Source organism: Mustelus asterias, chromosome 3, assembly GCF_964213995.1.
Source record: "Mustelus asterias chromosome 3, sMusAst1.hap1.1, whole genome shotgun sequence".
NCBI lineage: Eukaryota > Metazoa > Chordata > Chondrichthyes > Carcharhiniformes > Triakidae > Mustelus > Mustelus asterias.
This window is the reverse complement of record NC_135803.1, coordinates 72757785-72785288: the sequence shown is the minus strand read 5'-3', so window position 1 is coordinate 72785288 and position 27504 is coordinate 72757785. Positions and strand designations below refer to the sequence as shown.

General features: G+C 43.5%; 1 protein-coding gene across 2 annotated transcripts in view; it reads right to left on the bottom strand.

Annotated features, from left to right (window-relative positions):
- hdlbpa (high density lipoprotein binding protein a) overlaps nt 1–27148 on the bottom strand; it is a 71662-nt gene extending 44514 nt beyond the window's left edge. Inside the window, exons 1-7 of one of the 2 annotated variants that reach the window (XM_078209196.1) lie at nt 27058–27148; nt 8887–8962; nt 6847–6959; nt 5436–5590; nt 4705–4920; nt 1628–1834; nt 712–927 (exon numbers count right to left, since the gene is read on the bottom strand). In XM_078209196.1, the coding sequence (XP_078065322.1) occupies nt 712–927; nt 1628–1834; nt 4705–4920; nt 5436–5590; nt 6847–6922 (870 nt within the window). In that variant the 5' untranslated portion in view covers nt 6923–6959; nt 8887–8962; nt 27058–27148. Of the gene's footprint in view, nt 1–711; nt 928–1627; nt 1835–4704; nt 4921–5435; nt 5591–6846; nt 6960–8886; nt 8963–26974; nt 26995–27057 lie in introns of those variants that run through there. The other variant, XM_078209197.1, reaches the window with a different exon arrangement.
- Between the last annotated feature and the right edge of the window lie 356 nt (nt 27149–27504).

The following is a 27504-nucleotide window of genomic DNA, read 5'->3' as shown; positions in this document are numbered from 1 at the left end:
GCCAATTTCAACTGAGATGACATTGAAATTCTACAGGAAAAGGAGAAGGACTATTAGGCAGTAACCTGCAGTGGGTCTGTTTTGACATTTGGCAAGGATATAATTAGAATCAATTATAAAACCTAAACAAATACTGCAGATTCTGGAAACAGTCAGCATCTATAGAGAAAAAGAGAATCAATATTTTAAGTAAGTAAAAGGTATGTAACTGAGCTGGAACAGAAGTTGCCCAATCTGTTTCCAACATTTGCTGTTATTTTGGGTTTAACTGTGATGGCCACACCAACACATGAAGAATAGCTGCTTGTTTGTGGGATCAGCCAGTGGCTGATGGTCCAAAATCAACACTGTATGGGTTTACCAAACATCCAACTCCAATTTCTTCCTCTTTAGGCTCTCTGCCAAAAAAATTGGCAAGCAAGCAATTACTAATTACACCAACTTTCTTTCATGTCCAGTTACTGATCAGTGCAGGAGAACATGGAATCACAGGTATAATTCTGTATCTCAATGCTGTGCCGTGGTGGTGTTAATGCATTGCAGCAAGTAATTTTTTACACAAATTACTCAAGAGGTCAGAAGCAAATACCAACTAAGCCCAAAAAAACAGATTTCACATGGCAATGAATCCAGTCTCATACAAAGACTGGCCTTTTGTCAGCCAGAGGCATTCTGTGAAAGATTGACCCTCAATTTGATTGCACCCCTTACCTTATCCTCATAGATCCTCTTGATGCGGGAGACAGCCTGTGCAACCTGTTCTTTCTCACCAGTGATAACAATCTCGTTCTTCAAGACACTTGGTGGCGGGATATTGATTCGAGTTCCCGTCTCCTGCATCATCTCCCCAGCGGTCTTGTTGAAGGGTCCAGCAATGAATGGGTGATATACTTTCTCGATGTTGATCCTCTCGACTGCACGCTTGTCCTGTGGGCAATGAGAGTCCATTTTAATTTCAAAATGAATTTTTTTTCCTTTAAAGCATGATCACGAAGCTCAAGGATGCAGCTTTTTACTGCATCTTGTGAACCTAATCTTTTCCTGCGTCAGTCATCCTGCGCTGGACACAGTTTTTGAGGAAGGGACTTGAGGCAGCCAGAAAGCCTTAAAAAAAAAACATGTGCAGCACATAGGACTTTGGCTGAAACATGAACAATGAGGTTGGTACAAGAACAGTGTGTCAAGCTGAGGAGATTAACTGAATGGAGTGCAAGGATCAGTGCTAGGATTCTTATAGGTCCTATTCTACATGGCCCAAACACATTGGGTAAATGGGGGCAGGCCAAATTCAAGAAGATAACAATCTGGAGATGTGGGAAGGAGGAGAGAAAATAACAACAGCAGGGAAAGTTGAAACAGAGGTTAAATAAAACCCTAAGCAATGTTTATAGGTAGACATAATTACTGCAGACAGCAAGTGCAACACAGTACATACTGGCAAAAAAAAAAGACTTCTGTTTAACAGTTTGGTGTGTTGCAGAGCTGTAATTAATACAGAACTATATTGTCAAAGCACGAGTCAGCAAAACTATACTAAAGCTACATTCATGAAGCATCTCAAATTGGACATTCCAGTTCTTGGGTCAAAAATTTCAAATCATTACTAAGTTGTGTTCGTTGTGCATACCTGTTCAGCAGAGATCAGCAAGATTTCATGCCGGGCTTTCTCAATCCCTTCTTTCGTACCAGTAATTTTGATCTGGTTGCTGGGATCTTCAGGCCGAGGAATCTGGATCTTAGTAGCCGTTTTCAATTCCAACTCCTGCAGTTTCTCGCCGCTCTTTCCAATCACAAAACGATGATGCTCCTTGGGGATGGCTACTGTTGCTGAAGCCTAGGGCCAAAATTCAAGCAGACAGATACCAGGTAAACACTCAAGACATAAGCAGACTGACACCAGGCTCCGTGACCCAAACGCAAGCAGTCATTTACTAAGCAACTCAGAACACTGGCAAACCCCAGGTAACTACCCAGATCCAGCTATACTGGCCACTCCTCAGGAACTAAGCAAGCCAACAACAATGACAAGTACCTGAAAATGTCACTCAAACATACAGCCAATAGCTGGATTAAAGATCAGATTCTATAGGTATTTTAATATAAAAAAAGCAACATTTGGATGGTTGAGATGCCATCTGTACGAAGTGTACCAAAAATAATGAAACTTTGGCATCGGCCCTCTTACTGCCCATGATTGGCATATTTTGTATGGAACGATATGGGCCTCATCTTACTTGTGTGTACTTCAATTAAATTCAGCAGCAAGCTTCGAGTTTAAAATGTTATTTATTCTCACACATTAATCCCAAATTAACAACCTCACATATGAAGATTAGATACAGATAAGGATAGTGCACCTTTCTTTTCAGTCAGAGTAAGTCAGAGCATCTCGGAGTTGGTTCTCAGGTGAACTTTGAAACTGGAACAGGTTGAGTACATTGGCTGCTTGATAACTTAGTTTCAGAGTCTGGTTCTAAAACTAGCTGTGGTTAGGATACCTTCTGGGTCATGGGATCCAGTTTCCTGAATCCAGTTTCAGTCACATGGCCATTAGGTTAACAATTCTGAGGGGGGCCCCAAGCTTGGATGGGGGAAAAGAGGCCATTGTAATACAATGGAAAGTGGAGTTTCAATCTTCCCTTTTGTCCAGGGTGAAACACACAGGTAGTCTGGAAACTCCTGTGCTGACTGGAATTTAATATGACATACTTTTACTGGGCATGATGCCTTCAAAACTTGCATTTCCTCCCAGAGCACTAGCAAGCAAGTCCATTTGATGTTATCTGTGTGCATTATTCAAGATGTAGAGATGCCAGCGTTGGACTGGGGTAAACACAGTAAGAAGTCTCACAACACCAGGTTAAAGTCCAACAGGTTTATTTGTAATCTAGCATTATTTTGTAAATTTGAGTTTGTGTCTTTCTATGCCCTGTTTGTGAACAGAACTCCCACTTACCTGACGAAGGAGCAGCGCTCCGAAAGCTAGTGGATTTTGCTACCAAATAAACCTGTTGGACTTTAACCTGGTGTTGTGAGACTTCTTACTGCATTATTCAAGTCCAGGCCTTGAAGCTTGCACTGAATTCTTGGTGACCAATTGTTTCTTTTGCATTTTTTTCCTGATAAACGCATACCATAGGGGTGGCATGGTGGCACAGTGGTTAGCACTGCTGCCTCACAGCGCCAGGGACCTGAGTTTGATTCCAGCCTTGGGTGACTGTCTGTGTGGAGTTTGCATTCTCCTGTGTCTGTTTCGTATGATGCCATTTTCCAAAGTGATGCTTCTAATATGTGCTCCTTCTTCTTCAACCATGGTTTCCCACCTACAGTTGCTGACAGGGCCCTCAACGGCAAGCGGTCCATCTCATGCGCCATGACCCTCACCCCTTCCCCCAGAACAAGGATAGAGTCCCCCTTGTTCTCACATTTTACCTCACCAGCCTCCGCATGCAAACCATTTTTGCCAACTCCAGCGTGATGCCACCAAACACATCTTCCCTGCACTCCCTCTGTCAGCATGCCGCAGAGACCGTTCCCTCCAGGATAACTAATCCAACCCTCCAATATACCCAACACATCTCCCATCACTCATGGCACCTTCCCATGCAATCGCAGAAGGTATAACACCTGCCCCTTTACCTCTTCCATGTTTACCAACCAAGGTCCAAAACATTCATTCCAGGTTAAGCAGCGTTTCACTTGGTGTATTGCATTCACTGCTCCCAACGTCGGAGAGACCAAACGTAGACTGGTTGATTGCTTAGCTGAGCACCTTCGATCTGTGCGCAATCAGGACCCTGACCTTCCGGTTTCTTGCCATTTTAACACACGATCCTGCTTCCATGCCCACATCTGTCTTGGCCTGCTGCAATGTTCCAATGAAGCTCAACGCAAACTGGAGGAACAGCGTCTCATCTTCTGGCTAGGCACATTGCAGCCTTCCAGTCTCAACATAGGGTTCAACAACTTCGGATGATTAGCTCTACCCTATCTTGACCCCTTTATTTTCATTCTATTTAATTTTTAAACTGTTCTCCACCTTTTATTTCGTTGTCTTAATTTTTCTTTCCCCCCCCCCCCAAACTATTTTCTCAATTTTACCTCTCCCACATCTTCATCTGTCACAGCTTACCCTTTGATTTCAGTTTCTCTGCCGTTTGGCCATTCACACCTTCTATTCTCTCTATGGACTACCATTAGCAGCCTTTCCCCTTGTTTTTGTGGCTATGACTCATCTTTCATTCCCTCGCCCTGCAGGATAAATATCTCCCATTTTCTATGCCTTTTAGCTTTGACAAAGGGTCATCTGGATTCGAAACATCAGCTCTTTTCTCTCCTTACAGATGCTGCTCGACCTGCTAAGATTTCCCAGTATTTTCTCTTGTGTCTGGATGGGTTTCCTCCCACTGTCCAAAATTGTGCAGGTTAAGTGGATTGGCTATGCTAAATTGCTCAAGTATCCCAAGATGTATAGATTGGGGGATTAGCCATGGTAAACGTGCAGGGTTATGGGGATAGCGGGGGGGCCCGGGTGGGATGCTCTTTCACAGAGTTGGTGTCGACTTGATAGGCCAGATAGAATCCCTATAGTGCAGAAAAAGGTTATGATTTTTCTGTATATAATGGAAAGTCTCTTCCCCTTCCCATCGGTCCTACATTAAGTTTGTAACTTTTTGCAATTCCCAGACCTTGCCCATTGCTCACCTGAGTCTGCAGCTTAGCAACAATCTCCTTCCTTGCTTTCATGACAGCCTCCAGCTTTCCAGAAACCATAATGGAAAGACCTTGGTCCTTGGCCAATGATAGTTCAATGTGTGCACCAGTCTTCTGCATGATATCCAGACAGATCTTGGCCTGATCTCCTTCTCCAAATTGGGTCATTTCCTTGAACTTGCGCTCTTCTAATGGTACATGAAAAACCTTGACAAAAAGAACAGATAAGTAGTGGCATCATCTATTAATGCACCATTTATCTTTATGTCTATTATTTAACTGAGGTTACTCATTCCATTAAAGATTCCTCTCTGCATTTGTTTTCAATCTATATACTCCCCCTTTTCTGATTGATACAACTACTTGGAAGGTTCTGTACTTAAAACGTGAATTCCATTCCTATCATTATCCCTCCTGCAGATATTGCCTGGCCTGCTGTGTTTCCCCAGCATGCTCATTTATTATAGTATTCCTGGTACTTGGGAAACATCGTCATAGAGCTGAAAAGTTAGGGTTAAAACTACTTCAAAAGAAATTATACATTCAATCCCTCAATCGTGAGCTGGATTTGAAGTCAGTTCTCAGGCAAGAGCTGCGCCCAAACGACTGCTCCCAATTAGAATGAGTTCATGCTTGCCCCTACAATTGGTGAAGATTTTTGCCTCCACTCAGTGCAGTCTTACTCTTCATCCTATACAAGACCCTTATTCAACAAGACATACTTGAGTGATGAGAGAAGATTTGAGTGGTCGGATTTTGGTCCATGCTCCAGATGGTTCGGTTGTTGTCTCTCCAGGAGTAGCTTTCTCAGGAAGAGGAGGAAATGCTTCCTTGTAAGTTGGTACCAGGTCAGTCTCATCTTCAGAACCAACACTTGCTGTAGGATGAAGATGGTGTTATTTTGGTCAAAGTCACAAGCAAAGCTGTCAACATCAGGTGAATGATGAGTAGTAGCTAGAATCAGCAAGCAAGAGAATCGCAAACACATTTCAATACATGCAGTTGTGGTTATTTGTCGAAAACAATAACGGCATAAGAGGGCACATTTAAGTCAAAAAATTGTGGTGGTTTTGTTTCTGCAAGTGACCCGAGCTTGGGTGCTTTGGGTGATTGACGGTTCCAGCATCTTTAGTGTAGTTCAAGATGATCAAGAATTGTGAAGGAATGAGGGGTGGGGGTAAAAAGTTATTTGAGAATCCAGTCAAATCTGGTGGCAGCATGTCAGCCCATTCCTAGTCCAGGAACCGTGAGACAATTGGTATGCCACCAATTGTATCCACCGTCCATGTTTTCCTAATCTTTTCTTCCAATTGCGAGTCTATGCACCACCTGAGTCAGGAAGGAGTTGCAGATGCCACTGAAAAAGAGTGCATCCTGGGGCCAGCTCATCTTGCCCTTTCCGTCAATTGCTTCCTAGGTGTGCCCGAGCACTAAATAGGACCATTGTATAACAAACACAAGAATCATTCTTTGCTCTCCAAAGTACTGCACCAGACAAGAGTTTCTGAGAACAAAACATGAATGGAAGCTAGCTCAGAAGTGGACAGCACGTCACCAAAAACTCTTTCACAAGCAGTGAAGTGGGGAAGAATATCTCTGAAAACTAGACAATCTAAAACAGGTAATGTGTTACAGCAAGAAAAGGTCTGTGGCAGTCTACAGGTGAAATGCAATATGGGTTATTGTTTACTATCAGTACAAGAAAATTAGAAATTGGATCGTCTGTATGCTAGGAGGGCACAGATCTCTGGTTCTCACCATCCCATATCATTTTAAAGAAAAGGAGGATGACATAATCTGGTACAGTCAAGACCACATAATCTGCATGCTCTGCTTGAGGGGTAACACCCTTCGACTCCAAGTCAGGATTGGCGAGCTGGTCTATATGTATTGCCTTTGTTCAATGCATTCTGCTCAAAAAATTGAGACAGGTCAAGTCTGAATGTTCCAAAAGCCTGGACAGGAAACTCGAGTGACAGGTTACCACAGGACTGGAACACTCATTCGGGAAAGCAACTGCCGGCCAATGGACGAAGACAATGCTGCAGCTTCATGATCAATAACAGAACAAGTGAGCTTGGAGTAACTCTTACTGGTTTAAGAATGTTAAAGAATTGCAAACTGTTCACCAACCTTTGGCCTGTTGTTCATTGAGGCCACTCCTGTGTTCGGCAAAGCTTTCAGGCGTCAGTACGGCTACGGAGCTCATTGTCGATATCCCACGTACACGAGGTCCGGGTATGCCACTGTAACAGAAAAATGTGGCTTTATATACAGGCAGATATTTTTTCATACCTACCAGCCACTTAACTTACAAGCTTTATTCACATTAAATTGCAGGTTAATAAGGCCATACAGATGTGAGCATAGCACTAAGCTTAATTTCTAGAATAGAAGTGAAAAACTAGAGAAGTTATGTAAAACCCATGAAACCTTGGTTAGATCGCACAAGGTGCACTGTACAGAGTTCTGGTCTTTATATTACACACAAAAAAACAGGGGACTTGAAAAGATTCAACCGTCAGGGAAAGACTCATCTCCGTAAAGAAGAAAGCTGAGAGGTAACCTGATAAAGGGGTCTTTAAATTCTAAAAAGGAGTTCAAGAGGCTAGAAAGTAGAGAAAATATTTCCACTTATAGGGAAGCCTAAATCTAAGGGCAATAAATATAATAAATCCGATTGGGAATCCAGAGAGTGAGACTCAGTACCATAAGTCACAGTGAGTAAAATAACCAAACACAGTTAAGGCAAAACAAGACAAGTAGCTAAGGGATAGGTGGGTTAGAGGAGGTCCAACAGCCAAGCCTCCGAGTTGCAGGTAAAAAGAAACAAGGGAAGAAAGAAATCAAGATTACTGCTGCCCTCGAATCACAGAAATGGCTCTGTGGCAAAGACTAAGATTAACACTACAGCAAGCAACATACTATAAAAAGTATAGGACTAAAAACACAAATCCTAGAATCATCAATTCTTGCTCCCCCATCTCAAAGCCCAACCTAAGCCGCTTGTCGGGGTAACAAAATATACAATGGTTATTCCAGCTGGCCATATAACCACATTTCCAGGTAGGTTCCTATTCCATTCAGATGCCAACTTAAATAGCCCCTTCTACATGTGATTGTTATATCATTCCTTATTTATCAAAAACCATTTTTGTGTCCAAGAGTTTTAATAATAACATAATATCCCATGCATACAAAGCAATGGATTATTTGCAAGTCTATTCTTTAGAAAATTTACAGAACCATTCTGGGCTACAACAGATGTTAGGGAACAGTGAGCTATCATTGCTTTCTGTGGTCCAGTCTCCATTCAAAAGTAAAGTTAAAGTAAAGTTTATTTTTTAGTCACAAGGCTTACATTAACAATGAAATGAAGTTACTGCGAAACTCCTAGTCGCCACTCTCCGGCGCCTGTTCAGATCATTGCACCTAACCAGCATGTCTTTCAGACTGTGGGAAGAAACCAAAGCATCCGGAGGAAACCCACACAGACGGGGGAGAATGTGCAGACTCCACACAGACAGTGGCCCGAGTCGGGAATTGAATCCCAGTCTCTGACACTATGAGGCAGTAGTGCTAACCACTGCCACCCAACTGCACTTAACAACATGAATTCTTCTAGTATATACAAGCTAATAGGATTGACAGAGCAAGGCAATACTAATCACACAGGATGGCTTGTCTGATTATGAAGGCAAAGGTTTGTGTGCATGAAAGAATGTGGGAACAAGTGATTCTGACCAAGGATATTTAAAGAAAGATGCACTGCCATCATACAAGATAGGAAACACTGGTGAAGGCCCACAAAGAGAGAGAAATTGGGGCTAATCAAGGGGATGATTTTTTTATATCAAAAGCCTGCAGATTACAGAAAACAGTAAAGTCAGAGGGAGGAAAGTTAGGCTGTTGGAGGCCTCAGAAAGAAAATTAGTGTCTCAAATTCAACCCAGTGATGGGGAAGAAGAACAGCTTTACTTGATTCAGGAGAATGCATTCAGAAAAAGGACGGACAGACATGCATTTCTATAGCACCTTGCACAAACTCAGGACATTCCAAAGGGATGCACAGCCACAGAAGCACTTTTTGACGTGTAGTAGTCAGTGTTGTGATGCAGAAAACCTATCAATGGACAGGGCAAAAAGTAACTCAAATGGACAAAATAGACTCACCAGCTAAATGGTCAGTTGCCAGAAAGTCCGTCCTGTAAGTGGATTCCTACCCACGTCAGCCTGCCAGCTTTTTGATCTGAAAGAGAGTAGACATCAGATGGCGATGAAAAGACTCAGTAAATACAGTAATTCAGAAGCACATCCACATGTCTGCTGACAGGCTACTTGAACCAGTGGCCAATACACTAAGTGGGGAAAAAAAACAATTGCTCAAGGAGCCCACTGTTCAGAAGGAACTGAGCTACAATAACTTGTGCAATCCTGCCTTTATCACAGGCTCTCTCTATTCCAACTGCCCCATCCATGCAAATCCACTAATTAGCCAGGCCCAAAGTACTCCCTGTTCCGTTGCTTAACTGAAAGCAGTTACAATATGTAATAATAAACAGTTCACTAACCCAATGATGCAACAGCTGACCCACACATTTATATGATGACTAACAAAAAAGACAAAAAAGTTATTTCATCTAACCACTGATCTTTCTAGACCTACAAATGCACAACAATCAGGCTTTGGGGACTGAGAGAAGACTCAATTTGTTGGATGTCAGACAAGTATTTTAACAAGTGTCACAGGAGGTAGTAGAGAATGTGGAGTGTCCTCAACATTCATGGATCACATCACTGGAAAACATTGCCAAAGGGAGGATGTAAAACAATGATAAAGGATGATGGGTGTGGATCCTTGACAGACTGCAGGCATCACTACAGGAAGTGACACAATGATGAGCGCTCTGGTTACTGTTAAATAAATAACAACGCAATCAATAAATCAAACAGTCCGACATAATGGGCAAGGTATTGACAATCATACCACGGTGGTCTATCAACAGCTGCAGAGGTCAAGCAAGGATAATAACACCATGGTCAGAGCTATTCACCAATATGCATACCTAGCTGATTCCAAAAAATCATCTGTATTTCATAACACAGGCTGATCAACAAGAGTTTGACAAGACGGAGGGCCCTGCAACCTTTCTTTCAATTCTTAATGGTCGAGACATTTAACAATCTCAGGGTCTGAGAGAGTGTGGAATGGTGGGAGTCATGTGACAGGGGCCTCTAGCTTGCTGAACTGCAGAGTTTCAGTCTGCTTTTCTATCATCTGACCAGCAGCCTCACAAACAAGGAGCTTGGCCCACGTTGAACACATAGCCCCATCTACACTGCTTTGATTGGAAACTCTGTGCATAATCAACATCGATGTGGAGATGCCAGCGTTGGACTGGGGCAAACACAGTAAGAAATCTCAACACCAGGCTAAAGTCCAACAGGTTTATTTACCAAATAAATCTGTTGGACTTTAACCTGGTGTTGAGACTTCTTACTATAATCAACATCACCAGAAAAGTGAAATATACAGCATCAGTTTTGAGCCTGCCAATCTTGAAGAAAAGCCTCACTGGACTTTGGACCCACAGGAATCAATATCTATTCAGTGATCTCTATGCCCCAGGTATGTGCAAATAAACTAACCCTTTAAGTTTATTATATCTAAAGTTTGTTGCAAGGTTAATAATAGAAAATTGGATTAAACCAAAGCAAAGAGATTGGGAAATATGCGATTGCTTAGAGAAACAAATCAAAAACACCTTTCCGTTTATGGACAGATGAAGAGGTGAAATTAGCCCCCCGCCCGTCTGTAACAGTATATTGGAGAATACTAGCCAGTTAGGCAGCCATGTCTGAACAGAATACAAGACAGTTGACGTTTTATGTGCAAAACTCTTCCTCAGAACTGAAGGATGTTGGTGGTGAACAACATTTAGGAAACGGAACATGGAATGACCTGTTAAGTGCTAAAGCGAAGACCAAACATTAACAGGCAGAAATCTGTGCATATCACTCCTACTCTTTTAATCATTTCCTGATTCTCACTGCAGCACTTTACAACTCACTTTTTCCAGTTTGTTCTTCCCTCCCTGTTCCTCAAATGCTATTCATCAATAAATCTCTTAGTTCTGAGGCAAGATTTTATGACCAAAGAGTCAACATTTTCTTGACAAATGCTGAAGTAACTGCAGCTCTTTTTCCAGTTTCTCCCACCCCAAACATCTGCAGTAATTTTTTTAAGCAATGACTTTCACAGGATCCACCAGATTCTACATACCAATTCTGGTCCCAGGTTACAAGGTTTACTCTGAGCATTTACTAGAAGCCCAACAGTGTAGTTAATAAAACTAGTGACAGAAGACAGCTCATAAGCAGCTTCTCAGGCAATATATGGAGAATTACTCAAAGCCTTCTTGCCAAAACCAAGAACAAGTCCATGCTGGTTTGCTGCATCAGAGTGTTTTTCCCAGTTAAGTGACTTTCACTATCTTGCAGCAGAGAACATATCCTAATTTCCTGATATATTCTTGCAACATACAAGAAACGGAAGCAGGAAACCTGGGGTGAGACCCAGTGGTGACAGGTGATGTCACATGTAAACTATAATCTAAAGCAGGCCAGCAGCAGCAAGACTCCATCAGGCCACTCACTGGTCATTGGAGAATGTTGTAGAAGTGGCAATTAATGCAGAGTGTACAGATATGGATTGAAGGTAAACAACCCAAGGTTACATCGCACTGGCCTCATTGAATTTAGGTGTAGGGATAATCGGATGAGTTTCAAATTAAAACAGATTAGAATGGTAACCTTTACATTAATCAGAAGAATTAACTTGATGGGGCAACAGGAGGAAGGAACAGGAAATTAAGTTGGCCAGAAACAAGCTCAGTGATAATATACTTGTTTCAGACAGAACATCATGGGTTCAAAACTCCATCCAGAAACTAGAAATCATAGAAACCCTACAGTACAGAAAGAGGCCATTCGGCCCATCAGTCTGCACCGACCGCAATCCCACCCAGGCCCTACCCTCTTATCCCTACATATTTTACCCGCTAATCTACGCATCTCAGGACACTAAGGGGCAATTTTAGCATGGCCAATCAACCTAACCCGCACATCTTTGGACTGTGGGAGGAAACCGGAGCACCCGGAGGAAACCCACACAGACACGAGGAGAATGTGCAAACTCCACACAGACAGTGACCCAAGCCGGGAATCGAACCCAGGTCCCTGGAGCTGTGAAGCAGCAGTACTAACCACTGTGCTACCGTGCCGCCCATTCAGGCTGCCACTTCAGTACTGAGGGAGTGCTGCATTGTCAGAGGTGCCACTTAACCCAAATCCTCGGTCCTTTTAGGCAGACATAAAAGATTCCATGGCACTATTTGACAGGGTAGGGCAATTCTCCCAGTGTCTTGGCCAATATTCAGCCCTTAGCACCACCATAACAGATAATCACAATTATCTTGTTTCAGGGCCTTTGCTTTGCTGAAATTGACTGCCGCACTTTAAAACACCATTGACCATCAAAGGTGGTTGTAAAGGGCACCACTGAAATGAAATTATTTTTATTTACATTTGGTCACTACCTAGTAGCCATGTTGACATAACCACGTTAGGTTAGTCAAGGATCCAGTTAGGGAACATCACCTCTTAACGTGAAAAGTCTGCAGACTTATCTGGTTACAAAACTCACAAATGGGCACTTTGAATAGGTGGTGGTGCTATCAGAACTGAGAGTCAGCTTTGTCAGGAGAAGAGGAAAGAAAATAAACATTTCATGTGCAACTTTCCAAAGTAAAATCCTCAAGGCAGATTTCACTAAAAACTCAAAACTCTTCACTTTGCTTCAAAATTCATTGACGCACACACAAGCAATGTTAATTTTCACAAAAAATGTCAGTAATGTTATTTTGCAGGCATCTTACACAAGAAGCAGGCTAATATCTCACTTCCCATTGTCCTACAATACCAGTCTTCTTGTTCACTCCCAGTAGGTTGCAAATGTTCATGATCCAATACTGTTACACCCTTCTGGTGCCAGCTGGAATCTGCTGCTCATGTCAGTTGTAGCCCCAGCTCCTTTCGACTCCTGGAATCTATCGTGTTCTGGCTGGATGAGGCAGAGCTGCAAGGTCATGGCAGATCAATACAGAGACCGACTCTACAGCCCAGCTGCCAACTCAGCAAATTACCCAAACCTTATTCAAAGGCAGATCAAGGGCTTGCTTACCGCAGACTCAGACTGCACCAGCAGAGACATAGCATTGCCTCAATGGGGTAGAGGAGGAGCAATCAAGAGCTTGCGAGGAATGCTTTGAGTTGGTGTCACCCAGCATCTGTCAGGGCCACAGTTTGGAAAAAATGCAACAGGAGAACATAGGCTGGGGTGTGCAATTTTGCACTCGGTGCACCAAGATGGAATACCCACTTCTCCCTCCATTTTCTGTAATCTTGGCTAATGTGTTATTACAGCAGCGTTTTAACATTAAAATGATCTAAATGTCAGCTTTGATTGGTGGCAAATTTTATGGCTCAGTCAGAGGTCATGGGTTCAATCCCCACTCAAGTGTTTGTAATCTAGGTTTATGCATTTATGCAGCATCTCATTACCGTGTGAAAAAGCATTGTGTTCTTCTGATGCCCTAATCAACACTCACTCTTCAATCAAATCAAAAATACATCAACTGTTAATTTATTGGACTGATGTTAGTGGGATCATACTCTGCATAAACTGGCTGCCAAATTTGCATATAAAACAAGATTAAACTATAAAAGAAATCTGTTCCCTGAAGTTCAAGGGGCATAAAGATTTCATTATAATTTATGTTCCTTTTTTCATCTCTCCATCTTTTCAGAGGAAAGGAATAGAGGAATGTGATCCAGTGAGATGTAGGGTGGGAGAAGGTTCATGTGGCGCATCAGCATTGGCACACACTCGTTGAACTGTATAGACTGTTTCTGAAATACTGTCTCAATATGCCTTTAGAAAAACAGACGATCACGACTCACTTAAAACTTCAGTAACTTGACTGCAGAGATCAAGCCACACCAAGAAACAGAGAAAAAAGATGAATACTATATTTAGACCAATATGCAAAACCACCAGAAATGCAATGTTAAAAATATCTGCTTTACAGATCCAAAATCATCCAGACATAGGACAAAAGATTTTGCATACAAATGCCACTGTTTGATTGAAGATCTACTGCATTTAAAATGGCCAAGCTTGACTTCTGGGGCTCCCCGTACAGAAAGACAAGTATGTAATCCTGAGCACCCTGGTCTAGAACAAAACTGGCAAATGGATAAATGGGATTGGGCATCAAATCTGCAGTTTTATGATTATTTAAATGGTGGGAGGGGAGGGAAAGAAGAAACAAAGCAGTTGAGAGGTGAACTTAACATGCAAGCAATAGATAATCAAAATGAACACAAGCTCTAAATCAAACATACGGACGGAAACATGGAGCGAGGAAAGTGATTATACTTGAACTTACCCAGAGGTAATACAGAATGGGTACATTTTTGGTAATGAGGATAAATGGATCAGACCAAATGGAGAATCAGTGGACTTTATCTGGGACTAGCTCAATTAGTGGAAATGAGCAGTTCTGTCCTGTAACACCAAGGAAATTCAGGGAAGGGGCAAGTGAAGTGCACTTCACACTATTTTAATAGTCCCATTCATTTTAATATACCAACATGGCTACTACCATCTGGAAGGACAAGATCAGTAGATGTATGGAAACACCACCACCTGGAAGTTCCCTACAAACCAATCACCATCCTGACTTGGAAATATATCACCATTCCGTTACGGTTGCTGGGTCAAAATCCTGGAACTCCCTCCTTAACACCACAGTGGGTGTACCAGGCAGCTCATCATCTCAAGGGCAATTAGAGATGGCATTAAACGCTGGTCTAGCCAGTGAAGCCCACACCCCTCGAATGAAAAAAAAATTAGGAATTGCATTACCAACAAATGGGAAGGGTGATACACAAAGTTGCCCCAAAATATGGTGAACAGAACGTACCTCTCATTTCTTTGTAACACATGGGGCAGTACAATGGTTGGCACTGCTGCCTCACTGCACCAGGGACCCAGGTTCAATTCCAGCCTTGGGGGACTGTCTGTGTGGAGTTTGCACGTTCTCCCCATGTCTGCATGGGTTTCCTTCCCCAGTCCAAAGATGTGTACATTAGGGGGATTAGTAGGATAAATACATGGGGATAGGACCTGAGTGGGTCATTGCAGACATGATGGGCTGAATGGCCCCCTTCAGCACTACAGGGATTCTATGAAACACCGTGAGTGGAGTACAGCAAAATACTGTGGGTGCTGAAACAGAAACAGAAAATAATCAGCAGATCTGGCAGCATGCGAGGGGAGGGGGTTAACATTTCAGGTTGATCTTTCATCAGCGGCATAGTGGAGTACTTGATCCAGTGAAGATAATGAGAGTACGAACATGACCGGAGTCCTGGACTGCTGGCAATGGTCCAGTCTATTGGAGTTTTATACAACATGGATGAACAGAGCTTTCAGTCCATGCACAGATCTACAATTATGCAAGATGTACGTATACACACACACACACACAATGTGGGATCAACTACCAACTACACTAGTCAGAAGTTAAATTTGCTGGTGTGCTTGTCTGGAATAAAAAGGACCCATTAACAGCCTACATGACATCGATCAAAGCCACTCATTTAGGTCAGATGCATGCACTGACTGCCTAGATTTCTACAACCAACATGTATATAGCACCTTTGAACACAGTAAAACATCCCACAGCACTTTATAGAAGTACAACCAAAGTAGAATCATACTGAGCTACATTTGGGAATATAAGTACAGGTGATCAAATGACTGGTCAAAAAGGTAGATTTAAAGCAACATCTTAGAATGAGGAAAGCCAAAGAGACAGATCAGTTCAAGGAGGGAATTGCTGAGCTTAGGGCCAAGACAGCTGAAGACAATACTGCCAATCATTGAATGAAGAAATCCAAACATATGAAAGAGACCAATATCGGAAGACCACAGAGATTTCAAACAGTTGTAAGGCTGGAGGAGATTATAGAGATGAAGGAAGCAGGGCCACAGAGATTTGAAAATAATAAGAATTTTTAAAACTGAAGTTGTGTTGCCTGATTGGCAGCCAATGTAGGTCAGAGAGCACATGGATGATGGGTCCAGACACCTTATTCCCAGCAGAATTTTACATCCATAAAAGAACTATTCTACAGTCGAGAATAGGGAAGCTGGGTCGTCTGTGAACTCAGTAGCTGTCACTCGATGTTGGCTCCAGAAATCAGAGCCTAAAAAAGCACCAAATTTCAAGAAAGAACAGATTTAAAAATTCAGCTCAGTTGATGGAACGCAAAGCAAAAGACTGATTTTAATGCAAGCCTGTCATTACTGTCAAACAAATGAAGGGTGCTTATTTCGTTATGTAAATTTTCATTGAAATAGCAGCGAAAGCAGCAGCTGGCAGTCTACGGTCACAAAAAGGAGTGACACGTATGTATCTGTGCTGAGGAGCTAACTAAATCTGTAGAAGAGAAAATAAGACTGTATAATACAGTAATCAAAAGGACAGATATGGAGAAAGAGAGAAAATATTTTGGAGAAAGTTCATCCTTAAATTTATGACTAAACATTTTTTAAATAAGAGTTCTCGGGCACCCCATCACATAAAAAGGAAGTGAAATGTTACCCAGAACAGAAATCCTTGCCATACAATCTATTACATCAACCTGAAGAGACAAACAGGTTCATTGATGCATTGCAGTGTCAGTTCAGCACATGTCTATGGAGGGAGTGGAGCCTGCATCCACAATTGTTCCGACCTCAGCAGTCGCTACACAGTCAACTGAGCCAGACCAACAAAAGTGCCACCTCCCTACTGAATGTCCAAGCCCTGATAATTAAAGCCCAATATTGTTTCGACATTACCTCCATTCATGGTGTGAGGTTTAGAGTTTGGGAAGGCAGCAAGTACTCATGGAATTTCATTCCAGAAGGAGGTATTGAATCTCAAGTGCAGAAGGCAGCCATTTGGCCCATTGAGTCTGCACCTACTTTGACAGACATTTACAATTAAAAAATCAATCTTAATTATACCGAATTGGGGGGCGGGGGGGGGCGGGGGCAGGACTTTTAGAATCTAAGTCAAAGTAGTGTCAGGTTAATTTATAAGAATAGGAACTCCACAGGGGTGGGCACTGTAAAACGTTCAACTTATGATAAGAATGCACTAGACAAGTTTCAGTCTTGAGGAAAATGGAGGTGGAAGATCCGTGGGGCTAGGCCAGGACTGGGAGAGCAAAGCTTAAGCAGGAGCATGAAAAGCTGCACAAATCACACATGAAAGGCTTGGACAGGAATGGTTGGCAACACAGCACTACTGCTGAGAACAGGATTACACAACAGTCTGCAAGGATAAGAACTGTTTTCACATTCCTTAACCAGCCTGCTTTGAGTTAACTTTAAATGTGGCAGCCACGTACTGTTTCAATAACTACCAATGGCAGCCCACACATGGGACATATTCGCCTATGAAACAAACATTGGGGCTGGAGTAGGAGAAAAGAGAAATAAACATCACCATAGAATCAAAATTTAACTTTTTCAACAGTGCAACAAACAGACCAGACTTAAAAGCAGATGCCAAGTTTTAATCCAGCTTCTTCCTATTTATTAGGGAAGGACAGCACAGTTTATCAGCCACAAGAACCTCATCTAAGCAAACAGCCTTTCATCCATTTGTCCCAAATGCAAGCCACTAAGCTGTTGAGCAAGACTAAATTCATTATTTATACATGCACTGCCCATCAGGTACTCTGGAGTAATAAATCCACTACAGGAGCAATCGCTAATCTTTGCCATCTCTGATCCAGTACCAGTGAGATTAATTGAAGCACCCTAAATGTTACAATGGTTGAGGCCATCCAACTCAGACTGGAACTCAAACAACCATTATAATTCGGTTACACCTTGTATTCAGTAACTTAGCCACACAAAAAGGCACTGTCCTGCAAGTTAAATGTTCTTGGAATCATATAGCACTAGGGAGGAGGTCATTCTGTCAGGTCATGCCAATGGCAGCTCTTTGGAAAAGATGTTCAATTACTTCCCACACCTCTGCAATTAATTTCCCTTAAGTATTTTTCCAACTTCTTGAAAGTTATGATCAAATCTGTCTGCAGCATCGCTTCAAGCAGTACATTCCAGGTAACTACATTTTTAAAATTCTCAAATTCCTCTGAATTTTGTGTCAATTATTTTAGATCCATCTCCCCTGGTTACTGACTCTTCTGTAATGGGAGATTTCCCCCATATCTCTAATAAACCCCTCAATTTAAAATCCCTTTAACCTCCTCTGCTCCGAGAGTGGGTGGGGGGATGCCGGTTTCTTCAGTCAATATTTTTAAAAATTCATCCTCAGATGCTGGCAAGCTCATTCCTAACTGGCAGTTCAAGGAATTCAAATCTTTTGTTGCCATTCTAGTCAATCTCCATACCCTCATCATTCATCCTAAAGTGCAGGGCCCAGAATGGAACACATTCTAGCAGAGGACTAAGTGTTTTGATAAAAGGTCTTGCTTGCATGCTTTCTCTATGCCAAGCCAAGGGTGCCATATACTTTTCCTTTAATACAAACAGCCTGTCCCCTGCCACTTCTCATTTCTCTCTTCCTGCACTTCCTTTATAATTGTGCCACTTTTTAAAACCTCATCCTTTTTTCTAAAGTTATCTTTGGAAAAAAATCATCTCAACAGTCTCAGCTAATCAAATTAAAGCTATTAAAGGCTAAAAGGTGCAGGATAGGCTTACCCTATGCCATACTCAAGGCTTCAAATGGGCTTTGGGAATGTTCTCAGTTAGAAAGGCCATATCAGCCCAGTGTAGCCTCAACTATGTTTTAAGTTTATTTATTAGTGTCACATTAGGCTTACATTAACACTGCAATTAAGTTACTGTGAAAATCCTCCAGTCGCCACACTCCTGCGCCTGTTCAGGTACACTGAAGGATAATTTACCATGGCAAATGCACCTAACCAGCACATTTTTCAGACTGTAGGAGGAAACTGGAGCACCCGGAGGAAACCCATGCAGACTCCGCACAGACAGTGACCCAAGCCAGGAATCGAACCCGAGTCCCTGGCGCTATGAGGCAGCAGTGTTAACCACCGTGCCTCCACTAAAAAGCAGAGAAGTAACTGCACACTTAAGACAGCAGCAGCTATCATAGTATAAACATGATTCTACACCATATTGGAGGTTTCCTGTTCCTGAAGGGTCTAACTGCCAACTTATAACTCCCAAATCAGAGGCAGTCTTACTATTAATTTCAGACACTGCTACAGTTTTTGATGTGGTTGTGTCCAACCTTGGCTCAGCTGTTAGCAATCTCACCCCAGTCTGAAGATTGGCAGTTCAAGTGCCAGTTCAAGGGCGGCATGGTAGCACAGTGGTTACGGGCGGCATGGTAGCACAGTGGTTAGCACTGCTGTTTCACAGCTCCAGGGACCTGGGTTCGATTCCCGGCTTGGGTCACTGTCTGTGTGGAGTTTGCACATTCTCCTTGTGTCTGCGTGGGTTTCCTCCGGGTGCTCCGGTTTCCTCCCACAGTCCAAAGATGTGTGGGTTAGGTTGATTGGCCATGCTAAAATTGCCCCTTAGTGTCCCGAGATGCGTAGGTTAGAGGGATTAGTGGGTAAAATACGTAGGGATATGGGGGTAGGGCCTGGGTGGGATTGTGGTCGGTGCAGACTCGATGGGCCGAATGGCCTCTTTCTGTACTGTAGGGATTCTATGAAGTCTTATTGCCTGATGTGTGTACGTAAAATCTGAGATGACCCTCAGTACTGAGGAAATACCTTCTATATTCCTGCTCAATACAGAAGATTAGGATTAACTTCCACCACAGTGCTCGCAGTAATAGAATTTCTAGACCTACTTATTTTGAGTACCCTCTCTGATACTCCAGTGCAGTATTGAGGAAATGCAGCACTGTCAGCAGTGCTATTTGTCAATGAGCCATTCAACCAAGACACCATCTATTCAGTAGATGCAAATAATCCACTAACACAATTGCAATGAAGAGCAAGAGCGTTTTCTTCATTGACCTGGCAAGCATTCAGTCCCTTAAACATCACAAACATTTGGTTATTATCTCTTCGCAGCTGCTTTTCCTACAATTTAGAAGTATTTCATTAGTTGTAAAGTGTTTTGGGATGTCCTGAGAATGTGGAAGGCACTGAAGAAAGAAAAGTTCTCTTTTCAGAGTAGGCCAGCTATGCTCTGGCACCCAACCCTCAGGGGCTAAATATCTGAATTCAGTAAAAACCGTAAGCAAGCCATTTCATCATTTAGAGGCAAAACCCAAATGTTAACCCCACCCAACATTCAACTAGAGCAATGGACAGCAGTCAGAAGCGAGACCCAAGGAGATCGTTCGCTTTTTCATCTCCAAGGCAAAGGGAAAAACCAGCTCTGGCTGACAATAGACAAGACTCAAATCTGATTATGCAAACAAAGCCATCAATCAACAAATCCAGATACACCCCCACCACCATATAAAACTTGCACTGCACAAAAAGGGGCCAAGCTTGAATTGAACATGTGAATAGGATAGTTAAGGCCACCTATGGGACACTTCCTTTCATCAGCCATGGCATAGAGTACAAGAGCAAGGAGGTAATGTTGGAGCTGTACAGAACGTTGGTTAGGCCACAGATGGAGTGCTGTGTACAGGTCCACTCAAGGACATTGGAGGGAATTTGAGTGTGGAGCCAGATGTGGTGGGTGAGGTCCTCAACGAGTACTTTGTATTCACAAAGGAGAAGGATGTGGTGGATGGTGAGTGTAGAAAGGAGGTTGTTGACATTGTAAGACATGTTAAGATATTAAGGGAGGAGGTATTGGAGGTTTTGAAAAACATTGAGGTGGACAAGTCCCCAGAGCCAGATTGGGTCTATCCCAGAATACTGAGGGGCAAGGGAAGAAATTGTTGAGGCCTTGGCCAAAATCTTTGTATCCTCTTTAGTCACGAGCGAGGTACCAGAGGATTGGAGAGTAACTAACATTGCCCTTCTTAAACAGAGGAACAGAGTGACAACCCAGGAAGTTACAAACCCATGAGCCTTACATCAGATGTGGGGAAATTATTGGAGAAGATTCTTAGGGACAGGATGTACTCACATCTGGAAGAGAATAGGCTTATTAGCAATAGGCAGCATGGTTTTGTGAAGGGGAGGTCATGTCTCACCAACTTGATTGAGTTCTTTAAAGGAAGTGACAAGAAAAATTGACCAGGGCAGGGCAGTGGATGTTGTATACATGGACTTTAGTAAAGCCTTTGTTAAGGTTCCTCATGCCAGACTGGTACAAGGTGAAGTCATATGAGATCCAAGGTGAACTGGTAAGATAGATACAAAACTGGCTTGGGCATAGAAAGGAGAGAGTAGCAGTGGAAGGGTCCTGTTCTAACTGGAGGTCTCTAACAAGCGTGTTCCATAAGGTTCAGTGCTGGGGCTCAATGATTTGGAGGAAAATGTAGGTGGTCTGATAGCAGATAGCGAGGACGATTGTCTGAGGATACAGCAGGATATAAATTGGCTGAATGCCTGGGCCAAAAGATGGCAGATTGAATTTAACCCAGACAAATGTGAGGTGATGTGATTTGGAAGGTCGACTGCAGAAGGAAAGTATACAGTAAATGGTAGAGCCCTTGGAAGTATTAGCATACAAAGGGATCTAGGCGTACAGATCCACAGTTCTCTGAAGGTGACAACTCAGGTGGACAAGGTGGTCAAGACGACTTATGGCATGCATCGTTTGGGGTGTTGAGTATAGGAATTGGAAAACCATGTTGCAGCTGTATAACACTTTGGTCAGGCCACATTTGGAGTATTGTGTACAATTCTGGTTGCCACATTACCAGAAGGATGTCGACGCATTGGAAAGGGTGCAGAAGAGATTTACCAGGATGTTGCCTGGTTTAGAAGATATGGACTATGAAGAAAGGTTGAACAAATCTGGATTGTTTTCACTGGAGCATCGGAGGATGAGTGTTGGGGGGGGGGGGGGAAAGAAAACCTGATAGAGGTTTACAAGATGACAGACTTGGATAGAATGGATAGTCAGAGTCTTTTTCCCAGGGTTGAAGGGTCAATTACTCGGGGGCATATGTTGAAGGCAGTGGGGGGTTCCCCCACACAGAGGATGGTGAATGCCTGGAATGCACTGCCGGAAGCAGATTCTATAATGACATTCAAGAGGCATCTAGATAAATACATGAATAGGCAGGGAATAGAGGGATATGGACCACGTAGAGGCAAGAAAATTTTATGATGTGGAGATGCCAGCGTCAGACTGGGGTGGGCACAATAAGAAGTCTCACAACAATTGATGCCAACGCAGCTTAAAGTCCAACAGGTTTATTTGGAATCACGAGCTTTCACCTGAGGAAGGAGCAGCACTCCGAAAGCTTGTGATTCCAAATAAACCTTTAAACTTTAATCTGATGTTAAGAGACTTCTTAGTGTGCCCAATAAAATATTAGATTCGAGGGACACCAGTGTCTGCACAGACTTGGTGGACTGAAGGGTACGTTCCTGTGCTGACTGCTCTTTGCCTGGGAAAATAGGAGGCCAGAAATCTTTAAAAAAAAATTTGGATGAACACTTCAAATATCATAACATTCAAGGGTCTAGGACAAGTGCAGGAAAATGGGATTAGCACACCTTAAGCAGCAATTATCGTCAGTGCAGACTTGATGGGCCAAAGGGCCTTTTCTGCATTACATGATGTCCTTGTCTGAAGAACGATGTCCTTGCTTTTAGAGGAAGTACAGCAAAGGTCTACCAGGTTGATTCCTGGTCTATCATATGAGGAGACACCAAATCGGTTAGGATTATATTCACTGGAGTTTAGAAGAATGAGAGGGGACCTCAATTGTAACAGGGTTAGACGGGGTAGATTCGGAAAGAATGTACCCAATGGGAGTCCAGAACTAAGGGTCATAGTTTGAGGATAAAGGGGTAAAACTTTTGAACTGAGAGAAGAAATGTTGTCACCCAGAGGGTGGTGAATGTGTGGAATACCGCTGAAATCAAAACGTCCGATTTCAAGAAGAAATTAGATATAGCTCTTGGGGGTAAAGGGATCAAGGGATATGGTGGGGGGGGGCAGAAAATCAGGACATTGAACATGGTCAGCCATGATCAAAATGAATGGCGCAGCAGGCTTGAAGGGCCAAATGGTCTACTCCTGATTCTAGTGTCTATGTTTCTATGACTTTATAAAGAAAATCAGAGAAGTGCAGTGTAATGGCAGGACTCAGGTCTCCAGGATAGTTGCCATTAAGGATGTCTGCTTTGCTCAGAAATGAAAAAGTCAGAATGGAGCTTTGTGGCAAGTCCATAAATCTGCAGGCTAGTTTCCAACAGACATGTTAAAAAAACTGGTTAATGCAGAGCAGAGATCCCAACTTTTAAAAATCTGATGAACTTATTTTGAGGAGCAATGCACATGCAGTTGCCAGAAATCCCACCAAATTGACCTATGGCAGCTGGAGGAAGGTGAAGCTGGGAGAATGGCATTGTTACACAAGCCAAACCACCAATCGACCTACCTCCTAGTCACTGTTCCAGACTGAATCCGATCATTCGTAACCTTGCTGTCCCTATTTTACCATGAGCTGCGCTTCCAACCCATACTGCCACCCAGTAATACAACTTGGAATCATAGAATCCCAACAGTGCAGAAGGAGGCCATTCGGCCCATCGAGCCTGCACTAACAACAATCCCACCCAGGTCCTATGCACTGCTCTTACCCTTACCTATGCTTTTGCTGACCTGAGACTCAATTACTGCAATTTGTTCCTGGCCAGACTAGAATTTTTCACCCCCTTGTAAACTTGAGTTCATCCAAAATCTTGCTGCCATAAGCCAGCTCATTCACCCATCACCCCTGTACTGCCTATATGGCTCCTGGTTCACCAATCCCTCAATTTTAAAATCCTCATTCCCATGTTGAAATTGCACCATAGCTCCCATTTCTAACCTTCCCAGAATTCTGCATTCATCCAACTACAACCCTTTATAGATTCTTCATTAACTCCACCCAATCCCAATGGGCGGCACGGTAGCACAGTGGTTAGCACTGCTGCTTCACAGCTCCAGGGTCCCGGGTTCGATTCCCAGCTCGGGTCACTGTCTGTGTGGAGTTTGCACATTCTCCTCGTGTTTGCGTGGGTTTCCTCCGGGTGCTCCGGTTTCCTCCCACAGTCCAAAGATGAGCGGGTTAGGTTGATTGGCCAGGTTAAAATTGCCCCCGAGATGCGTAGGTTAGAGGGATTAGCGGGTAAATATGTGGGGGTAGGGCCTGGGTGGGATTGTGGTCGGTGCAGACTCGATGGGCCGAATGGCCTCCTTCTGCACTGTAGGGTTTCTATGATTCTATGATCCCTGGTAGCCATGCCTTCAGCCATCAAGACCCTAACTTTGGAATTGGCTTCTGAAAGCCCCTCCAAGCTTTCATTTCAAGGTTACATATCTTTAGGTCTTTTGCTCAGTTTTGTCCAATTCCCATGAGCCTTGAGACATATTGCTGAGATTTTACTGAATTAAGAGTGTTACATGAAATATAAACAGTTGCTTTCAATATTGTCTGCCAGAAAATGAATCCTGTCCCATTTGCAGCAAGCAGACAGCATTAGACAAACTGGGCATTTTAGTTAGGAAATGTCTCAAGATCCTATGCAGAGCAGCCAGTGAGCAGAAATGATCAAAGATATAATAGGTGGCCATTTGACTTCGTGTCCATGCCACTCTCTGCAAGAACAATTCAACTAGTCTTACTCGCACACATTTACCCCCAAGTTCTCTCTCAAGGCAATTAACCAATACCATTTTAAAAGCAATGATTGAGAACCAACCTCAACCATATTCTCAAGCAATGAATGTATTACAGATCCTACAGTCACTGCATTAACAGGTTTTTTCTCATGGCTCAATCTAGGTCAGAAAGTGACAATGTGAAACCTGTGACCACATTGAATGGCTGAGGTGAAGTTAAGGGGAAAATAGAAAAGTAGATGAGGAAAAGAATAGGGTACATTCATACGGTTAGATAAAATGAGGCTTATTTCTGCACTGTCCCTTTCTATGTTTACAGAATACAGAGACAAGAGAAAGGAAAAAATGTGTAGCTATTGATGAAACAAATAAGATTTTGAATCAACTTCTGCCATGGCATCACAACTGTAAACTGAAAAGGAACCTTTATCAAACACTCCCATGTAGAAGCCTTAAGATTTGAGTCTGCAGTTCAGTTACTAGTTGACTCAAAAAAAAATCAGCTGTTTACTATGAACATGTACCAGGCTGATGCAATAGATGGCCCTTTTGAGACATGTCAGACATAGGTTAGGAATTAAACATTAGTATCTGCAAGTTCCCATTTCAGAAAGTTACATCCAGTGGTGCCAATTGAGGATTTAGCAAAAACAATGGAGAGACTATAACATCTCGACCATCAAGAGCAAAAGGATGCAATGGAGCAACGGTTAGCGTGAATGACACACTGTACAAAACTATCTTTGCTTCAGTCACTCCAGCAGGTCTAATAACTATCAAAATTGCAAAACTGACAGAAACAGTAAAACCCAAAACAATGTTATCTCAAATACAGCATCGCCAATCAACATAACAGATCAATTGGTTTAGGTTCTACTCAAATTAAATAATTTCTGAACGTTTTTTACATTGACAACTACTGCTGAAGGGCAAATTCCATGCTGATAAAGCTCCTGTAGTAGGTGGTTCAGGGGAGGAATGAGTTAAAACTCTACAAATCAAAAACATTTTCATGCCAACTTTTTTGTATACTCATCCTTTCTAAAAGGCACATCAGCTGATTCACATTATCCAAGTAGAAATCTTCATCAAAAATACATTGTGGGTCCCACGTGTACATTACATTGGTGACTAAGTGAATCCAGATCTTCTTAGGAATTGAAGTTAGAAGCTAATGCAACATACTCAACTCCACCATCACCACCTCAAAAAAGTCTTACTTGCCTGGTAAACCTGTTCACTTAAATCACCGTAGAATAACACTTCACTCAATTAAAAAGAGAGCAATGGGTAGACTGTGGCAAACACTGCCAACTCAGCAACTCACGGCTCATTTAATTAACATTCTCATACAGACATTATGCGCTGCAAAAGCGGGTGACAGGTGAAGTTTACATAAAGAAAGGCACTTTCAAAACAAAAAAAAAGGCGAGATCCTCTTTTAGAGAGACCACCCTCCCAAAAAAAAGAGGGCTGCATACAGTTCCAGAAGTGACAACGTCACCAGACAAACTGAGAAAGGGCGACAGATTAACAAAAAAAAATGCCCCCAAAGTATAGACGGTTCTGAAAAAAAAAACGCAATAAGGAGAACAGTGGCATACTGAAGGGCAAGGGGCTTGCTTATCTCTGGATTAGTTTGCTCAGCTACTGATATTCCAGACCTGCTCTGGGTAATTCCACGTAGCCACACTCCATTACATAATCACCTTTGTCTCTCCAGCAAGGAAAGGCAAGCAGCTCCCTGCATTTCTACTGTTAAAGCAACGCAGGCTGGAAAATTTCCACCGGGGAAGGGGTGGGAGGAACAGGAGGGCATCGCACCCCACACACTCTGATGGATATTTCCAGTTCTTTTGGGGGCAGAAAACAAAACTTCGGGCTGGAAGAAAAAAAAACTTCAGGGGAAACTTTGTGCGCGTGCGCAGTATTGACACGTAGCCGCTTGTCCCAGCGGCGCTCGCGCCGACAGACAGCAGGCGGCCGCTCGGCCCCGGGGCCGCCTCGACACCGACACCACACCGGCCCCGGGGCCGCCGCCACCGCCACACAGGACGGGGCGCCGCGACACCGACCCCACAGTGACACCGGCCGGCTCACAAACCAACCCCATAACGACACCGGCGAACAGCCCGTTACCAACCCCCCCCCCCCCGGATTACAGGGGCCGCCCGGAAACCGATACCGGCCCCGGGATCAAGGTCGCCCCCCCTCCCCCACTTAGCGGGGGTGCAATGAAGGCCTTCAACAAGGAAAAAAAAATACCCAACCGCCCCCCCCCGGCACTCTCATCCACCGGCCGGCCGAGGCCGCCGCACAGCTCCGCAGGCCGGGGCTGAGGGAAGGAGCTCTCTGCCCCCCCCCACCCAAAACGCTCACCATCCCCATGGCCGGCCGTGTGCGGGTGAAAGGGGCTCGCTGGGTGCGGCCCTGAGCTAGGCCCGAGTTCAGCCGGGACTCACCGGGTGGTGGTGTCCACGCAGCTGGCGCTCTCTCCGATGGAGAAGCTCCTGAAGCCAGATTGAGCCCAGCAGCGGGGCGGCCGCTTATAACCCAAACCTGCCCCAATCACCCGCCGCCACGTCAGAGCGGGGGAGGGAGAAAGAGAATAGGAGAGCATGTAATGGTTGGGGGTGGGAAGAAAGGGAATGTAATGGGGAGAGAGAAAGGGAATGTAATGGGGAGAGAGAAAGGGAATGTAATGGGGAGAGAGAAAGGGAATGTAATGGGGAGGGAGAAAGGGAATGTAATGGGGAGGGAGAAAGGGAATGTAATGGGGAGGGAGAAAGGGCATGTAATGGGGAGGGAGAAAGGGCATGTAATGGGGAGGGAGAAAGGGCATGTAATGGGGAGGGAGAAAGGGAATGTAATGGGGAGGGAGAAAGGGCATGTAATGGGGAGGGAGAAAG